An 18,656-nucleotide genomic window follows, 5' to 3' on the forward strand; every position below is an offset into this window, starting at 1 on the left:
TATGACCTTGGTCCTGCATAATGTTGATTTTATAGGACTTTGATCTTAGTTTGTTCAGTGGCAGTTATTGATTTACACGAATTCTAAACATCTCTAATGAACACTGGACAATAGGGTTCAAAGTCAATATTTTGTTGAAAGTATTGCAAAAAAATCAGTGTTTCACGTGACAAATACTTGGTGAGTTATCTGTATGTGTGCATGTTTCCACATTATGTACAGTAAAAAAGAAAATGTATTTCAGACTTCTGTCTTGCAGGATTAGTGAATCAATAACAAAAATTCTAGTAAGACAAAAGTATGCAGTACGTCTGTCAGCTTATGGTTGTTGTCAGTTAACCCATTGCCAAAATTCTGCAATCATATGATAGCATTATTGTTTATTAATTTCCCACAAACATGTAAATATTCTTCCTAGCTCCTCTACTCCCAGTAGAGTCCAGTTGTGGTACATGTGGGGTAAAGTCACAAAGAGTTCATCAAAGTAGCTGTTAGTGGTTAGTGGCAAGCCCCTCTCCTGAATTCAGTTAATAGCAAGTAAAGAAATACAGCATTCCAGAGTGCACTTTATTACAATGCAGGGAACTTGGATTTCTTGCAGGACTTTCTATAAAGAGATATGAGGGAAAAATTAAAATTACTTCTAAAATGGCATCTGAAACTACTGTATACTCTCAGGCCCAACTGTGTGAGGTGTATTGCCCAAAACAGACCTCATCAGAAAATGTTATTTAAAGAAGGAAAAGGGAACAGGGGAAAAAAAACCCACACTCCCCTTTAGCTGCCTAGAATCTATAACTCTTAATACATCTGCTCTATTATCTGAGCAATTGTATAGAGTTAATTGCATTAAATTTGGATTTTGTTGAGTTTTATTTTGTTCTATGCTCATTCTCATTAATAGTATTTTGTCCATTTGTGTGGTGGACCTTGAAGATGTTTTAAAATAATTCTGTTAAAAATGGCAGAGAAATGCATCCCTGTCAGTATTTTTGGGGATGTTGGTGTTGAGATCAAATTTTAGTTGGTGACTAACTTTCAATTCCCTTCCTTTTATCTTCAGGTATGGCTTTCCCAACGAAAGGCTAAGAATTCAAGAACGGTCTTAACTGATCCTTCATCAGATCTGAATTTTAACAAATGCTTAGTTTTCAGCAGCCTTGAAAAAAGCTTGGCCTAGCAGTCAGTGACTTACTTGCACTTTTTTGCACATAGATTTAAAATAAAATAGTGCTATTAATTTGGATTAGGTCCTATTATTACAGAGTAGCTGTAATTTATGAGTGTATAGTAGTATACTGACTGCTAAGTGTTCTATATAGTGTTTGCTTTACTAATCACCTAATTCATTGCAGTTCATACTTATTGACTTAAAGTTTAAAATCACAATCTGTAGGCTTGAAGAATTGCTTTAAAACTTTTTTTTGTGGTAGAACTGGAAGTGATCTTAAGGTTAGCAAATAATTGTCAGTATTAAAGATGGCATTATTTAAAATAGTCCTGCTGCAAGAAAGGCACTTCAGTGAATATGTGACTAGTAAAGCTTAAATGTGCTTGGGTCTAATAGATTTCATGAAATACTGTAATTTTGGGATTGTAAATGAATGGATTAAACAGGTTAAGGCCAGGATGTTTAAAATAAATGCAATATTAATCTGCACAGATAAACTTCTTTTTAAGATTAAGATTTGAAACTACTGTGCCTTAACTTGTTGCTTTTCTTAAAATGAACTTTTGTAGTTAATGATCATTTAAATCCATTTTGATAAACCTGCTGTTAATGTTTTCTGTGAATGTTTTCTAACTTTGTCTTGGTAATTGCAATTTAACTAGGTGCGGTGGCTACTAAAGTTCGAAGGCACGATATGCGTGTCCATCCTTACCAAAGGATTGTGACCGCAGACCGAGGTTAGTTTAGTTCTGCAGTTCTTGTTTGTAAGAAGTGCTTTGAGTGTACATGAGATTTGCAACACCACAGCTGGTTAACCAAATACCCGGTCTTGACCCATTCATGATTTTTCTCAGAAACCTGGAAAGTTAATATTTTAAAGCTTTGGGAATGCTTGCAGTTTTTAAAAAAATTTCTAAACTTGGCCTTCCCAGCTCAATTAAATAGATATAATTTGATATATTTAACAGAAATTCTATAACTGATTGAGTTTTAAAAATGAAACATCTATCTGCATCAGGAAACGCTATGAAATCAGTGCTGCAATAATTAATTCGGTTGTGTTCCCCTCTTCCCCCCCTGCCCCCAATTCATTCTTTTAATTGGCGTGGAAATATCAGATTGGTGTTGCAAAACAAAATGAATGGATGGTTGCTTAATGAGAAAGAAGTAAAGGAATAAATGCCTCCTGTCTGTGTTTGGAGAAATCTGAAGATTTAGATTCCTTTTTTTTTCCAATAAACTTTTGAGCCACTGTACTGTATATTATGAGGAGGATGCATGTTCTCAGATACCTAACTGAATTCAGAAAGGTAAGGGCTGTGAAGATAACTTCAAAAGTTGTTTGAGTTTGAATTAGTATGGATAGGGGAAGGGAGGGTGCTTTGGTTGTTTTGTTTTTTGTTTGGTTTTGGGTTTTTTTTCCAAAATCTATTTCTTGGTATTTGCCTTTTGCTGCTAAAATGTGTAATCTGAAGGAGAAACAACTTTTGAAGACCTGTTGGTGAGATGACATCCAATATTTGGGCATCTCTCTTTAACCTTTGAATGGAAAGTAAATCTTCATTTTTCTCCTGTTACTCAAGTGTCATGCCTTTGGACCCCTGAATGAAGTGTTTAAGCTAATTGAGAAAACTGATATTTTCGGTTTATTGACATTGGCTAGGAAGCAGTATGGGGGATGACTTCTTATCCCATCCCTGCTGCTGATTCACTGTGGTTTTCAGCAAGTCATTTAATCTCTCTGTGTATGGTTTCCCATTGGTCAAATAAGGATAATAATACTTCCCTACCTCACAGGGGTGTTGTGGGGGTTCTTGTTTTGTACAGGGCTTTGAGGATGCAAAGCATTTTGTGCCAAGTATTATTATTCTGCTCTCACCCAAATCAGTCTTGTGCAGATTTCCATTATATTGTAATATTCAAAAGCCAAATTCCAGTGACAGATCTGACATCTCCTAGCATTGACCACACTTCTCACAACCTTCCATAAATTAACTACAAGAGAGAATACAGATTCTGGTCAATACTGTAAATGGGGCCTTCCTGGATATTTGGTATATTTATGCAACATTTTTATCTTTGATATAATCTTAGGCTTTACAGAAAGCATAAAGCTGATACAGGACACTATTTTAATTTTCTGTAACATTGTTTTATATCACTGCCCACTACTTGCAGCCCATTGGCTTGTTCTCATTTCTTGAGAACTCTTCAATGGGGCAGCAGAATATAATCAGTTAAATGTCACAGCCCATGTTTCCAAAAAGAAAAAAAAAGAGAGTAAAAAAGAAAATAGGTTTTAATATTTCCTTTTTTTTATTTTTCTATCTCAGTCAAGAGAAATTGGTGATAAGGATTTGGTTGTCTTTGAAAATTTGACCTGATGTTGCAAAAAACAGTTTTTTGATAATGATGCTTCATTATCTGCAATGATAGTTTCAGGTGACAGATATGGCTACCTTTTTAGCAATTAGATATTTACCTGAGACAACTAGTAAATACACTGATAAAGTGGGGATAGGGGTGTTTTCATGGAGAAAATACCATTTTGTAGTTTATCATTGTAATATTTGCTCAACATGGATTTTAAATATTTTTGGAAGGGCCTAGATGTTTCATCTGGGTTACTTTAAAGTTATTTAAATTAATTATTGGCATAATTTCCCCCTCTTTTAAAATACAGCCATTTTATGATAAACCAGCATTCATTTCTAACAATATAGGAAACCCACTGTCTTAAGTAGATAAATAAATACACATCTTTTTCCTGTGGAATAAATCATGCATACCTCTCTCTTAGGAAAACCATGCTGATATTTCAGGAAAACATTATCTTAAAGTCTTATCTAAATAATCCCAGTTAATTTTACAACTGAACTCCACTGTATTTTGAATTTTAAATCCTGGGTTATCCCTGCACATATCTAAAAGTCTCACACAAAAGGTTTTGGTGACAACTTTGTTCAGCATTAAAAATTTTTTAATGTACTAAAATTATATTGTAGAATTGAAATACTTTCAGTATTTGCCATAGTCACCTATTTGGCTATTCTGTCACCAGGATATTTCTATAGCCATGGCGACAAAAAGCAATGTCAGCAAACCGAAATACTATTTTTTTCATGTGGAATTTTTTTCTTACGTAGTTAAGTGTCACTAAATCTATCTTTGCATTCATCGGGTCTAAAGTTGGTGGTTTTTGGTTTTTTTTTAAATTCTAAATTGATTCAGATGATTTTGTAGTACTACTGCATTCACTTTTTATGTAGTTTTTATTCTTTGCATAATTTTGATTTTTTGTTGGGTTTGGGTTGTTTTTCCAGAGATAAGCACTGGATTTAAAGCAAGAATCCCCAAATGTGTAAATGTTTTACAACTAAGCATGTAGAATTGGTGAAGGGTTGGAAAATATAGCTCATTTTAACTCAGAATAAACCCCCAGTTTATAAATAATACAAAATTGAATTTGATTCATATAACAGAGAGACTGACTGATTTAATTGTAATAAACTGTAAATGGTGTTGCACAGTTGACAAACCTGTGTGTACTGTAGAAGGCCAGAGACTTGGCAGAGGATGTATCACAGGTGTCCTGGTATTTTTTTAAAGGTAGCTTGCTTTGATTTTAAACTCCACAAGAAATATTAATGCTGAGAATTTTCTCAAATGTTTTATTCAAACCAATTTTCACATAATTTATATATAAATTTTAATACCTTTTAATCGAATTTGTAATGAGTATCAAAATGCTTTAAGAGTCTGTTTCTAGTATACCTGTAAAGTGGTAAGATTGTGCCACATAAAATATTTATTTTTATTTTTTCTTCTTTTTGAAACAGTTGTTATAATTTAAACAAATCCCACTTAGCATGATTCTGAAAAAAAATTCAGGGAGCGTTTGGTCTCATTTATGTTACAGTAGTAATTTTTTGTAGTGTTATGAACTGTATCCTAAATGATAGGCCACTTTTATTATGTGAAAGTAAATGAACCCACAAGAAAGATTGTTAAATCGATGGTATCTGTGAATATTACATCTACTGGACTTCATTTATGTAATGGCACAAATCTGACTTTGCACTGAATACCTTTCTCACTTTCATCTCCTCTGCCTTAGTCAAAATGGCAACAGTACAGAAACTTTTATCAACCTCAGAATTTATTAGCTCTAATTAAGCTGTTGAATGAGTCTTAAAAAAAAATTAAAAAAATTATACTACTGTTAAGTGGACCAAGTTTGGTGAAGGAGAATGCGAGAGAATGATTAAAGAAGGAATAGCTCAAGAACATTGGGAATGATAACTTTCCACTTGAGAACTTTTTTATGTTTTACTGTAATTTGTTTGTGGTTTTGGGTTTTATTTTTTTGTTCGTTTTGTTGTTTTTTTCTTTTTTCCTTTTTTTTGCAAAAGAAAATAGTATTTACAGGTGGCTTCTTTTAAAATATAAAAATATAAAGCAGGAATGTATATGAAATGTCAGATTTTATTGTATTTGCAGAGTATTAGCTTTGAAAATGAATAAAGAGAGCTGTTTGTAGTTTTAAAATGCCTTATTAGTATCAATTAGATATTTTCTCTATTTTTTCATGTACTTAGAGCTTTTTAAGTATAGACTTTAAAATGGCAGGACTTCTACAGTGTTTACATGCAAGTGCATTTTATAAGTGTCCTATATGTGTAAAATAGTATTTCGAACAGGAAAATGCTAGCTATAGTAGCAGGCTGAGCGTTTTCCTGGTTTCCACGATGATGCCTACGTTGCTAGACTACAGTTTATAGTACTGCTTTGTATCATGAGGCCAAGAAATTCCATGTTGTTTGTAAATAGAATAAATGAAAGGCAATAAAAAATTTATTGAACAAAAACCCTTTGTTTGGCCCATAGTTTGTTGAACCAAATTGTTTCTCTAAGTCCAGAATTCCTTAGATGACTCCATTCTTTTAACAACCAGTTATTAATAATCACATCCATCATTAATAGTTGCTTTAATGCTTGCACCTGGGGAGGTACTAATGCTTAATAGCAGTCAGATACTGATGCTGTGCACTGACTGTTGTTCCAGAAATCTTCTACCCAATTCAGAAACTGTTCATCGTTTTTTGTTTTCCAATTTTCCTTCATCGACTGCTACTAACCATTAGTCGTTAGTCATATTTTATCTCTATTTCTCCTGTTAACCGGTTTTGTGGGAGTGGGCTTCTCCTTCACGTGTCCAAATCATGATGGAGGGCTGTCATGATTTTATTGCATTCTGTAGATGGTGTCGATCAGTATGTCAGAATTAAACATGCTTGTTTTTTTTATTAGTTGTGATTAGTTTTCATGTTGTCATTAAGCCGTCACTAGCTGGAACTAATCTCTTCTCTATCTTTTCTTTCTTTTTTTTTTGTTTTTGTTTTTTTATTTTTTTTATTTTTTTTATTATTTTTGTTTCTAACCACCCAGCCGCCACCGGCAACTAACCTATGACCTTCTGACCTCTGAACTCTTCACCCAATGATGACCTGACCATGCCTGCCTGCTGATCAGTTAACTGGTAAACGCCTTTGCTTGCCTGTCTTCAGTGCAGCGAGCTGGGGCACTTGTCCGTTCGTCTTACCATCTAACAAAACAGACAAAGAAATTGTTGTCCTCCAACTCCGCTTTTTGTTGTTCTCCTGTTTGGGTGAAAGTGGTTCTAGAACCTGCACTGAATAGTAGTAAAGCAATAAGGTCCAACTCATCCCTCCGCACTGATCATCCTCTAGTGTCCCGCCCCAAGCGAACGGTAAGGAGGCCTCGCACGAGATGGAGACAGATGTCCCTTAACTACCCGATGACAGAGGCAGTTACTGTGAGAGACTTCTAGGAATATTTTTCTTCTCAGAAAAAAAAAAAAAAAAAAAAAAAAAAAGTCAAAGCTCTCTCTGAATGTACTGTGTGATGATGCATCATGCATGAACCTTTGGTCAGGGATGTCATTGGGGAAGGGATTCCAAAAAGTATTCAAAATTTGATATGCTGTTTAGTCACTACCAGTGCCCTCAAAGGGCAGATGTTGCAGCCTTTTTTCTATTGCCTGCCAAATTGGACATTTTAAAGGAAAGTGTGCCATGAAATGCAGATTACGATGACTTTTCAGAACTACATTAATGCAGAGAACAAAACAGCAACACTATTAAAGCAAATACAAGTTTAAATTGTTTTAACCATATTTTAATCTCCTTGGAAGATTACATGAGAACAAGGTACATGCATTATGTGTCACATTACTGGGCAAACTGTTCAAATATTTTTTTTAAACCTCCCTGTATAGAAAAAATTTCATTAAGGATGTAAAAGCCATGCTTGCCTATTTGCTGTATACATGTAATGAAATGTAGATAAAGTGTAGTGCATTGAAACAAAATGAACAAAAAAGTAGATACTTTTACTATACAAGGGTGCTGGTGCAGAAAAAAAATATATTTTTGGAAATGTAGCATTTTATACTTTCAAGTGTTATAAAAAAAGAAAAAAAGAACAAAGAAACCCTTTATTTCATTAAATGATTTTTTCTGGTGGTTGTCAAGAAACAAAAGACCAAAAGAGCCTTTTAGTCTTTCTTTTTTATTTTTTAAGTATTGGAATAAGTCTAAAGAAAAGGAAGTGCCTTATTTTCTTCATGGTCATTTAGTCAAATGTCTTGTATAATCAGCTTCTCCCTCAGACAAGTTACTGCATGCCACTCAGTCGCCCAGTATGTGAAAGAAGCTGTGAGGGAAGACAAATGATGAGTTGACCATATTAATTACCTGATTTTTGCCATACTAGTGTGATGTGACTTTGCCAAAATCTCATTAAGTGAAGTATTTGCTAAGTTTTCATCAAACCAGCCCATTATTATTTCAGCCACTCTACTTTTTAAATCATAGCAAATGCCGTACTTGTGCAACGTAAACCAAAGGGTTCTGTGATACAGACTGTCTCATGCTAAAGGAGATTATTAGCTGCCAAACGTTTGTAGAGCTGGAAGTTACGTCATTTTTGTTCAGGGATAGAGAGGAGTTTTCTTGATTCTGGTTGAAATAAATATTACATCAACTGTAGTAGGCTTTGGCATCACCCAGAAAATGGATGTTCTGCAGATAATGAAACTGAAAGTGCTTAGCGAGTTTTCAGTCAGTGACTGAGCACATCCCCAGTTCCCAGGAACAGCTCCTGCAGTGGCAAACAGCATGGAAGTTGCTTTACTTTTCAGCTCGTCTTTGACTATTGTTAGATCTGCCCTATTGGCTTTTCTTGAAAAGATAAGCAGGAGAGGGACTTCAGCCATTTGAAGTCCAGCTATACCTTATTTTTAACCCTTGTTTCCACGTGAGGTTCGAATAACTGGGCAATTGCAAGAGCCGAAGCTGTTGAACGCACAGTATTTAATTCTGAAAACATTAAGTGTTACATTGTGGGGCTCAGTACTAAACTTGGCAAATATCAGGTGATAATTTTACTCCCCTCTTGTCAACTTATTCTCCTCCTGCAAATCTTCACAGCTTCCAAATGAAAGGTCAATAGTAAGCTAAGAGGGCTTACATTTTTAAGCACCTGCATGGTGACCTCATCTAACATCTTGTCTCACCTGGAAATAATTATCAGTTTATTTACTATGCAATAGACATTCATCCTTTCATATTCAGCTAGATTTTTGTTTATTGTGCCACCAGCTTTGTCTTCCTGTTACACATACAGTTGTGTTGATTTTATTTACAGTATATGCTGTGCCATTTTGATTTTATTTTGGTTGGTTGGTTGAATAAACTTGCGACACTCGAACATTTGAAGAGAGATTTGCTAAAACAATACCAGTATTTGATCCAGTTTCATCTCAACTATGATAAAACCTGGACATTTTAGACATTTATCAAAGGTCTTTTTTTGGGGGGGAGGGGAAGTGTATGGAATAGATGTGTGACATGTGAAAGTAATGTTTGCTCTGAACAAACTTCTGAAAACTTAGTTGACAAAATTTTGGATCAGCTTAAAAAAAAAGCATGACTTTTGAAATCTCTGAATGCCTTGGTTCTCAGTATTATCATTCTTTAATGACTTTTTCTTTATTAAAATAAGTAGTTTTAAGACTTCTTTCTGACAGTATTATGTAATTTTTTTAGAGTGGGTAGATGGGAGTGTCGCTTGTATGTAACCGTACAGATGACATGTATTTGTCTATTCTTTATTATCTTAGTAGTTTCATGCTATGTATGTACCATAACCAACCTATTGCCTATGAGAAACATGTAAGATAATGTATTTACAGCCATTGTTACAAGTTTATAATGTATTTTTCTATCTTGTTTTATATGTATGTTATATAACATTCAAAAGAATTTTTTTCCTGATTGAGAAAAAAGGATACAAAATGCAAAACCCACAATTTTGATAACTGAAAAATTGCCAATTGTTTTGCAGTACTTTATTATATTGGGAGTGTTGTCTTTCTTGGGCTTTTAGTTAGCTACTGGATGAATACATTAGACATATTTGGGTTTTAGTTGGGTTTTTACATAGCTTGCATTTTAATTCTTTGGTTCTTTGCTGTTTCTATTAACCCATAGCATTATTTTAATAAATGTTATAATACCAACCTACTAACTCTGGATTATGTCTGTTTATTAACCATTACATGTTTAATTAAAATAAACAAATAAAGACGGAAGAATGTAAAGTCGAGTTACTGGACTAACCCTGAAGAACGTGACCACAGATAACACAACGTGACTTGTTTTTATGTTGTTTGTCAGCTGACATTCTGCACACTACTATTAAGTTGGCTTTGGTCATTCTGACCTTTTACCTTGGGGAATAGGTGCCAGTAGAAATGGGAACAAAGTAGCATTTTTGAGGCATTCTTCTTGTAGAGTCTTGCCACTTGCCTTTCAGCATCTGCATTACTAATTCCACACTTTCTTTTTCTTTCTCTAAAATAATTATTGTTGGCTCACAGCAAAAGAGCAAAAGATGCCAGTGTATTGGTAAATCGTGATGGTGTACAGAAACCAGTTTGATTCTTTGTTGAACCATTCTGAGGTTGCAGTTAATCGCACAGTAATTTGTGATGTGTTGGTTTTGGCACCTGATTCACTGTTGCCTCACGTGATGTTTCTAAGCACAAAATATTTCTGGATAGAATTGCTGTACATTGAAACACAAAACCTGGGGGTTCCCTTTGGCAAAAGTGCCTTATTTATACCACGCTGTTTCAAGTAACTTTATTTTTGGTACTTCTGCTGAAGTCTATCAGTATTGCCTAGCTCAGGGGAGTACAACTTCTGTAAGCCAAAGGTCAGACTGGATCTTTTCCTAGTGACTGCAGAAAGTACAAAAATACACCTTTCCCTAAATTACCAAGCAACATCCATTTCAAATTCCAGAGCTGCCTTTATGTGATCTTTATCCCTGTGGATGACTGGAGCAACATGAATGCAGGGAATTGAAATGGTGAAAATGCTGTTTTCAATGTTCATCTATGCAAATATTTTTACAGATATGCTTCCCCTTTCTTAGAGCTACACTGTCTGAGGCTCCTTTACATTTCCCAGGTAGTTGTAGATTTGTAACCTTGAGTGGGCAGTAATTACTGTTAATGTTGAGGGATCTCCTCAACAGTTACCAACAAAAGTTGGTAACTTTTCACATGTCAACAGTTTTCTTTCTGAAAGTCCATTTTTTTCCTGTAGATAGTAAAAATTCAGATGAGGAATCTGAATCTGTTCAAATTCCTCCTTTAATTTATGACTTTTCAAACTATTTATCTTGAAATACATGCAACATAAAACTATAAATAGAGTTCTCACAGTATTGCTAGTAATTAAAATTTTATGCATTTTTATGGAGAAAAATAGTCTAGCTTTGATGACATTTGTTAGTTTTCTAATGGCATGTAGTTCTTTGTTTTACAAAAGTTTTAGGTAGAGATGAAATACTAATTCATTTTGAATAGTTTCACTTGTGCAGAATTTTCTTTTTTAATTTAACAGATCATGTTGCTATCCTAAAACTCAGCCACAGGCAGATAATAGGAATATTAGATATTTATAACAGATAATATCAGGACCTTTTGACTGGATAATGGAACAAGTGTCATTACAGAGCAAATAATTTATATTCTTAAAGAATTTTATCAGAGGCACACATGTAGTTTGGTGAAGTACTCTGTCCAGTACAGGTGAAACTATTCAGATGAAACAAAACTTTAATGTTTTTTATTGAAGAATACTTCTATTTCCAGAACTACTGCTTTTCTGTAATATTTTTATTATTTTGTGTTTTTATCAATAGATGTTAACTGCTGTTATACTTTGTCCACAGTGCGTTTTCATCTCATTTTTCAGTATATGCAGTAGTCAAAGTTGCTGTAAATTTCATAGTACTTTAGAGCTGAAGGGCAGAAAAAAATAGGAAAACTTTAAAATCAAAATAATATCTTCATTATTGTTGCCCGCTAAAGGTATTTCTCAATTTACCTGAGTGCCTATCTGAAAATTTAACTGTTTTATACTTTGCCTGCTTATAGGAGAGGTACGAACTGTTTTCATCACCAAATTTGAGGCTATTATTCAATATTGCTAAATCACTGAAGTTACCTTCTTTTTCTTTCTTACCATTCTGAGATTAAATTGTCTTAACATTTGAAAGATCATACATTCAAGACAATTAGATCATTGGTCTTTGATCCAATAAAATGGGATTTATCTTAGAGGAAATATTTTTTTGTAGGTGAGAATATAAACAAAAATATAATCTAGACTTTCAAAGTAAAATCTGAGCAATGCTGTTCATATCTTAAATGTCGTACCAAAGTACAACAAATTTAGTTTCTTCAAGAGTATTTTTGTGCATATTATAAAGTGCCTTCAAGAACATCTTTAAGATATTTTTAACGAGCATATGTTCAGTATACTGATGATACTGATCTTTTATTTGAATATATCTTTTAAAGGTGTTTCCAAAATCTACATGTAGCAAAAGGTTTATTGCCAGATTGTACTACATGAGGGGGACCACTAAAAGGTTTTCTGCCCTGAAAATGCAGGGAAACATTGAAGTGTGTTACCATCCATTAAGAAATTAACTTGGGGGAAACATGAGTATATGAAACTGAGTTCTTTGTGTATGGATAAAAATACCAGTTATCAGAAATAGTACATTGTACAGAGTAGAATCTGAGTAACACATTCCTAGGGCTGGAAGTACATGGAAGTACATAACTGTTCCTGGAATTTCTGTTTTGTTCTAATATGTTTTATATATTTTTCTCTAAAACACTGTTAATGGAATACTGTCCAAATAACACATGACCCATAGCATTAACACGTGGTAATCAATGTTGAATCAAACTGGTTAATGAAAGTAGAGCGCTCTTCCTTCTCTGTGCCTGCGCACTAATTGCAGGTGGTGCATAGGGGCTGGGGCTTAGGCACAGCAGGCTGCAGTCCTGATTTCTTGGTGCCTGCAGTTCGGGGGTCCGTCTTTGACAACAGACTAACTGGGAGGAGTCTGCCTCCCAAGGCAAAGATTAACCGAGATCTGAAACTCTTAGTAGAATTAATTGAAAATACAGCAACAATAAAGAGATATATATACATATATGCTTTGACTTGTATTATGGCAGTTTGTGTGAAACATTTAAGGTTTTGTTTGTGCAAAATAATGTATTCTGAGGGGAAAAGCAAACATGGACGTTGCCAAAACACATGTAAATAAACACCATTTATGACTGTACATTATGTGCAATAAAGTAACTGGAAAAAGTGCATGTACTTTATCCTCAAAAGAAAACTGACAGCTCTCAAAGCTGTAGCTATAGTTTTATTTTCTGAAAAGTTAAATTTTATTCTGTATCTAAACTGCAGAATAAAGAATGTACATTTTTCACACTTAAATTTTCATCAATGCTTCTAGCAGTGTTATGAAAGATGTTAATTGTTGAAGAGGCTTAAACTTTCATGGTTGTCCGATTATCAGGGTATATTTTGCTTAACGGTTTCTTATTGCATATGCTGTTGTTTGTAACTGTAATGAAGGAAATATGCATTATATATCATCAACATGCAATACACTTTTTGCATATGGGTTTGTGGATGCATCAGTTCTATAAATTTCGCAAAAATAACTACATGATTTTGGGGATATTGTACTTTTGTAGCATAACTGTTACAATTTTTATGTTCAGAGCAAATAAGAAAGAGAACTACTACTTTACTGTAACTTTAACACAGTGGTTTGGGGCATAGTTTCTCATCAATGTAGAAAATGAAGATGTCTGCCACCCCACCCAGTGTGAACCTAGCAAGAAACACACTTTGTAGAAGAACTAGATTATGGTGTTCTGTATTTTCCTTAATATTTATGTGATGATGCTTAGTTTTAGTTAAGGACAATTTCTTTACCAAGGTATTCTTTGCTAAAAATTCCTTCTAATTTACACTGCTTAGATTAAAAAAATGTTGGCTTCAGAAGTAAGTGAAGTAGATGAGGTTAAGCATGGCATCTTTAGAAGTCTGGCAGAGTTGGGGAGAGGAGGCTAAATGCCAGTGTTCGGGTACACTTCTGCACTTACCAAGGATGAAAAAATTGGCGTAATTTGTCTTTGAAGAAACCTTCTATGATGAGTTTCACCAAAGTAGTGGCATATAGTTGTATCTGAGCTAGTAGACTTAGAAGTTTACCAAATGTAGGGATGCTGTTTGGCGTGTGCTACTAAGCAGGTAAAGCAGCCTTTGTCATCTTTGCTGTTACTCTCAGTGTTGGCTGCCTGTGCCCTGAACTCCTGGCCTGGAGTGGGGCACAGCCTCACCTGTGCTGTCTCTGGCTGCAGTGTGCAAACCCCCTCCTTCATCCATCTGGATCCCTAGAGAGCAGAACTGTCTTGACCTTTCTTACCTCTTGCACCAAGTCAGTAATACTTGTTTATGGTCATGCTCATGTTACAAATTGCATTTATAGGTCTGCAAGTTAAAGCTACGTGTGGAGTTTAGATTTTTTTTTCAACAGAACTTTATCACCATTCTACCAGCACTGCCTGTGTTTTGGTATGTTTATCTGGGATGGCCTGACACTACTAGATGGCTCCTTGTAGTTGCCTTGAGGCAGTACAAACTTAACCATTATCAGTGTCAAAATAATGAGAGACATTGATAGAAAAGTGTCAGAAATTACTCTTTCATGTTGGCATTCAGGTCTACCGGCAAAAGTAAAAAGAGACTTACTCCACTGTTTTCTTGGTGACCCTGTGAAATTCTCAAACAATTAAAAGTAGACAACTGACAGCCAGTTTCTGTTAAGTTGAACTCTAAAAATTAACAATCACAAATAATTAGTAACTCCCAAGGAAGGTGGGGGGTTTTTTTCACTAGTAGCATAGCATATATTTGTCCTTAATTTCTGTCACAGTATTTTCAGTGTTTTCATCTTCAGCAATAAATGAGGCTACTACTTTGAAGAGTAAATTGGATAAACTCAGAGCTGAGGTTCAAGGAAAAAAAATTCAAATAAGGGCACACCTCAAGACTGCATCATTTCAGCAACTTACCAGTAAATGAAGGTATTTTCTCTAAAGTTCATGTATTTTTAAGCACCTTATACAGACGAGAGGCTGAGGAGAAAAAATATTTTTGTTTGTGGGACCTTTTCAGAATGAATTCTGTAGATTTTCAGTTCACTGAGGGTGGCTTTTATTTAGCAGATGGTTTATTAACTTCCTGAAGGTAGGAAGTTCCCAGGTCCTCCTGCCATAGGTCAGTCATTGAGCAAACAAGTGTTCAGTGTTGATTCTGGTTTGCTTTCATGTGAAAATGAAGCCCTATCTTTTGTATCCAGGTCTTCTTAATATCATGACAGATATATCAGTCTGTACCTCCTGGAGTAGTCGTTTAAAGGGATTTGTTTTTAATTGAAGTTACTTCAGTAGAAAGGCAGGTTGAGTGAGCAGGAGTATTATGGGAAATGTGTTAATATATGATAAAGATACTGGGATCACTGTTTTACTAGAGTCTCACTGTGTTGTGTGTATTAGAAACCTACAATAAAATGTAAGTGTAATATTTATCTTGTTAGTTGTCTACACCTTTCCAATTAAGATTTCCTGACAAGATTTTCATGAGACTGAGACTACTTTGTGCAGTTCAGAGGTAGTGAAATGATAACTGCAGATCACTCCTAGGTATGTGCCTTTTCATAGAGCACCGTCTTTTTAGGATCTTGACCGCAGATACTGGGTAAAACATTGTAAATTTGTGAAGCAGCGAGCACAGTTTGTTAGTCTATCTGCTAACCACTGAAAGTTCAAACATTGCTACCAATTCAGAAATGTTACTGCATGTTAATTGCTGTGGCAAATTCCGTGTCCTGTCTTTAACATGGGTGCAATCTGGAGACCTTCACATGCGTACCTACTCTAGTTAATGTCTGGATCATTTTCATGATCTTTCATGAAGAGTGGGTCCAGCACTGCTGACTAAGGGGGCCACAAGGCCATTACTTGCATGCCCTTGTGTGACTTTTTCCATATAACCTTAGTGATGAGACAATTATGATTCTTTTTCTGAAAGGCAACGAATGAAGCAGATCTTCAACTTTGTTTCTGAGAGAAAATAGGAAATGTATACCAATGTGGACTGAAAGAAGATAAAGAATAACAATAATGTCAGAGCTTTGAACCCTGTACTGAACTGCAAATTACTCTGGATTTATATGAGTCAAGAAGAGGAGACAACCCTAAACAAGAGCAGCACTGTCAAGCCTATACTGTGTTGACAAGAAGTTCATCAGAGACTGTAGGCTGGAATTTTAAGTGAAGAAAATTGAAATTATCTCAGTCCTTGAAGAACTGGTTTACTGTATCTCCTGTTATCTTAAGCGAGCTTGTTAATTTCTCTGTTGGAAATTTTTCCCTTCTTCAGCCTAATTTGAATTTCTTGTTCTTTTATTCTAAGGTTCTGCCCTGCCCCCTTCTGTGCTGTCCTGCATTTCATAGACAAATTCTCCCTTCATTAGGATTGTGAGGTGGCACAGGTCATTCTTGGTACAGAAAGGCAGCAAGCAAGACTTAAGGTCTAGATCAGGATGATCAAATGGGACATGATTTAGAAAGCCTGTTTCACTTACACATGAGTCCAAGCAGATGAAAGAGAACTATTTTGATACTGAAGGCACAAATCTAATGTTTGGAATGCCTGGGTTTCAGATGCTTCCTTCATTGCTAATGATTTGTGCAGTTTTGGGCAAGACCCCTGCAGCCAAATCCAAAATACCACCATCACCTTAAGTAATGTGTCAAGATATGGAGAGTGGTCACCGAGGTTTTCCTCAAAAGAATCTTTTTCATGGTTTCCCAGAAAAGAACACACCACTGGCTTATCTTCATTTTTTTTCCGTTTCAAGCAACAACATCATCCAGAAAGAAAACCCCTGGTACCCAGAGACAGTATACCTACCTGAGTGCAGAGGGGAAAGCACTGGTCAGTAAATCCCCATCCTTCCACCACAGCCACAGGAACCAACTGGGCAGCTTGGCCGCTTGGGTCCATCTCTCTGAGGCGTGTTTCTCCCTGTCTTCACATGCATAGCATGTGTGGCTATAACTTTGCCTTTTGCATTCCCCAGCCACCCCTGATGAAAGCTACTCTTTTACTCAAGTACCTTTGGTGCTCTTGTTCTGAATCTTTGTCTTGCAGTTTCCCATCAGGGAAATGAGGTTAACAGGAGAGCCTCAGTAGAGTGTAAGCTGTGGATGGCCACATTTGAGTTTGTAGAGTGCTCGAGCAGTACAATGCTGAGTGCACTCCAGTATCATCACAATGTCCAAGTGTCTCACCATCTTGAATGTACTTGAGAATAAAGCATGAGAGCAAAACAAAATACCTTTGACTTCTTACTTAGTCAAACCCATGATGTAGTTTCCAGAATCTCATAGGCCAGCTGAGTCCTGGTTTAGATCACCTCAGAGGCTGTCTACCAGTAGGGCTGTCTCAAGAAATGGCCATCTCAAGAAACTGGGCACAAGTTATTCCTGGGAAGATTCTGGTTGGTCACAAGAGGACATTTTTTACAAGGAGGACAGCAGCCATTGGAATAACCTCCCCAGAGAAATGGTGGATTCTCCAGTTTTGGACACTAATGTTAAGCTGGATGGCATACTAGCCCATGTCTAGACCTTGTTTTTACCAAGAAAGGTTGGACTAGATGGTCTTTGCAATCCCTTTTAACCTGGTATTCTATGATTGTGTTCATAACAATCTGAGTCCCACAGGCTCACTGGGGAAGGATGGAGCTGCATTCCTGTTTTTCCCAGTTGGCAAGTCCAAGGAGAGGCAGAGGGAGAGAGATGCAGTTGCAGGAAACAGTGCTGCCTTGTGTCTTCACAAGTGAAATGTGGAATTGGGCAGCACTGACAGCACTTGAGACCTGGGAGGACTGAGAAGAAAAATGGGATTATTGAAAACCTGGTTGGCAGGAGAGGAGCGAGAGCTGCTCTGCAATCATGTGAGGTTCACATTGTTCAACCCCCAGCATAACAAACAACTTTTGAAAGTTAAATGCCTTAAAATAATTAACTTTGAAGCAAGAACAACAGTTTTTGCAGCTTCAGGCCTGTAGTTGTGAATGGTTACATTCAGGATGGAAATTTTTCAGAGCGCTTTCAATTTGCTTTGGAAGGAGAGAGACAAATACCTTTTGTGAGTGACAACTTTGGGTTTCTCCTAAAAAAAGAACCAGGTTTAGCAGGTAGATATAAAATAAAATCATCCATCAGCCACATCACTAACCTCAGCAAAATCCAACATTAACCAGTTTATCCCTGGTCACACTCAACCACAAGACAGCTAGCAACCAAATACTTTGGGCCAACAGCAGTGCAGTGGAAGGTGGAGAATTTACCTCAGGTGGAGAATTTGCCTTCTCAGTCAAGACTCTTCCAAAATTTTACCTTGGTGAAGTAAACAACTGCATTTTACTAGTTGTCATGTGCCTCACAATGATAATAATAAATAATATTTATGAAGTAGGACTTTCACCTACTGCAGATTTGTCTTCAGACTTCCCTGTGTGAAGGAACCTTGAAATAAATTATTTCCACTCTGGCAAGCACCTGGTTTCAAACAAAGGTGAAGCCAATGAATGAAATAGTCAAAACACCTGACTCCTTTTAGGTAGGAGGGAGGGAAGCAGTAAATAATGTTGCCTTAGAGCAATTTCTCCCTTGTCATGCCTTTCCCCTTGCAGTTTGCTGTCACTAATCACTGTGAGCCAGACTGTGCACGTGGAAGAATCCTTCAGACGGAGTCAGTGGGGCTGCTCATGTGAGTAATTTGCAAAGCACTCAATCAGGGCAGTCAAGCCCTGTGGTATTAGACTCATTTTAGCTATAAATTCCCCAAGCAAGGACTTTTATTCTTGTCTGTAAAACAGTGGATGCAATTCTGGTGCAGTGCTTTATTTTATTTTTTTTTTCTCCTCTCCACAACTT

At 36.0% G+C, this 18,656-nt stretch overlaps 1 protein-coding gene across 10 annotated transcripts in view; it reads left to right on the forward strand.

Moving 5' to 3' along the window:
- QKI (QKI, KH domain containing RNA binding) overlaps positions 1 to 18,194 on the forward strand; it is a 155,846-nt gene extending 137,652 nt beyond the window's left edge. For 4 of the 10 annotated variants that reach the window (XM_071430503.1, XM_071430524.1, XM_071430493.1 and 1 more), the window contains exons 7-8: positions 1,834 to 1,908; positions 6,620 to 15,233. In XM_071430503.1, the coding sequence (XP_071286604.1) occupies positions 1,834 to 1,908; positions 6,620 to 6,636 (92 nt within the window). In that variant the 3' untranslated portion in view covers positions 6,637 to 15,233. Of the gene's footprint in view, positions 1 to 1,063; positions 6,040 to 6,619; positions 15,234 to 15,738 lie in introns of those variants that run through there. The other 6 variants (XM_071430571.1, XM_071430545.1, XM_071430531.1 and 3 more) reach the window with 4 other exon arrangements.
- The last annotated feature ends 462 nt before the right edge of the window (positions 18,195 to 18,656 follow it).

This window comes from Agelaius tricolor, unplaced genomic scaffold (genome assembly GCF_023055355.1).
Source record: "Agelaius tricolor isolate 1412-34295 unplaced genomic scaffold, bAgeTri1.0.p SCAF_1, whole genome shotgun sequence".
Lineage (NCBI taxonomy): Eukaryota > Metazoa > Chordata > Aves > Passeriformes > Icteridae > Agelaius > Agelaius tricolor.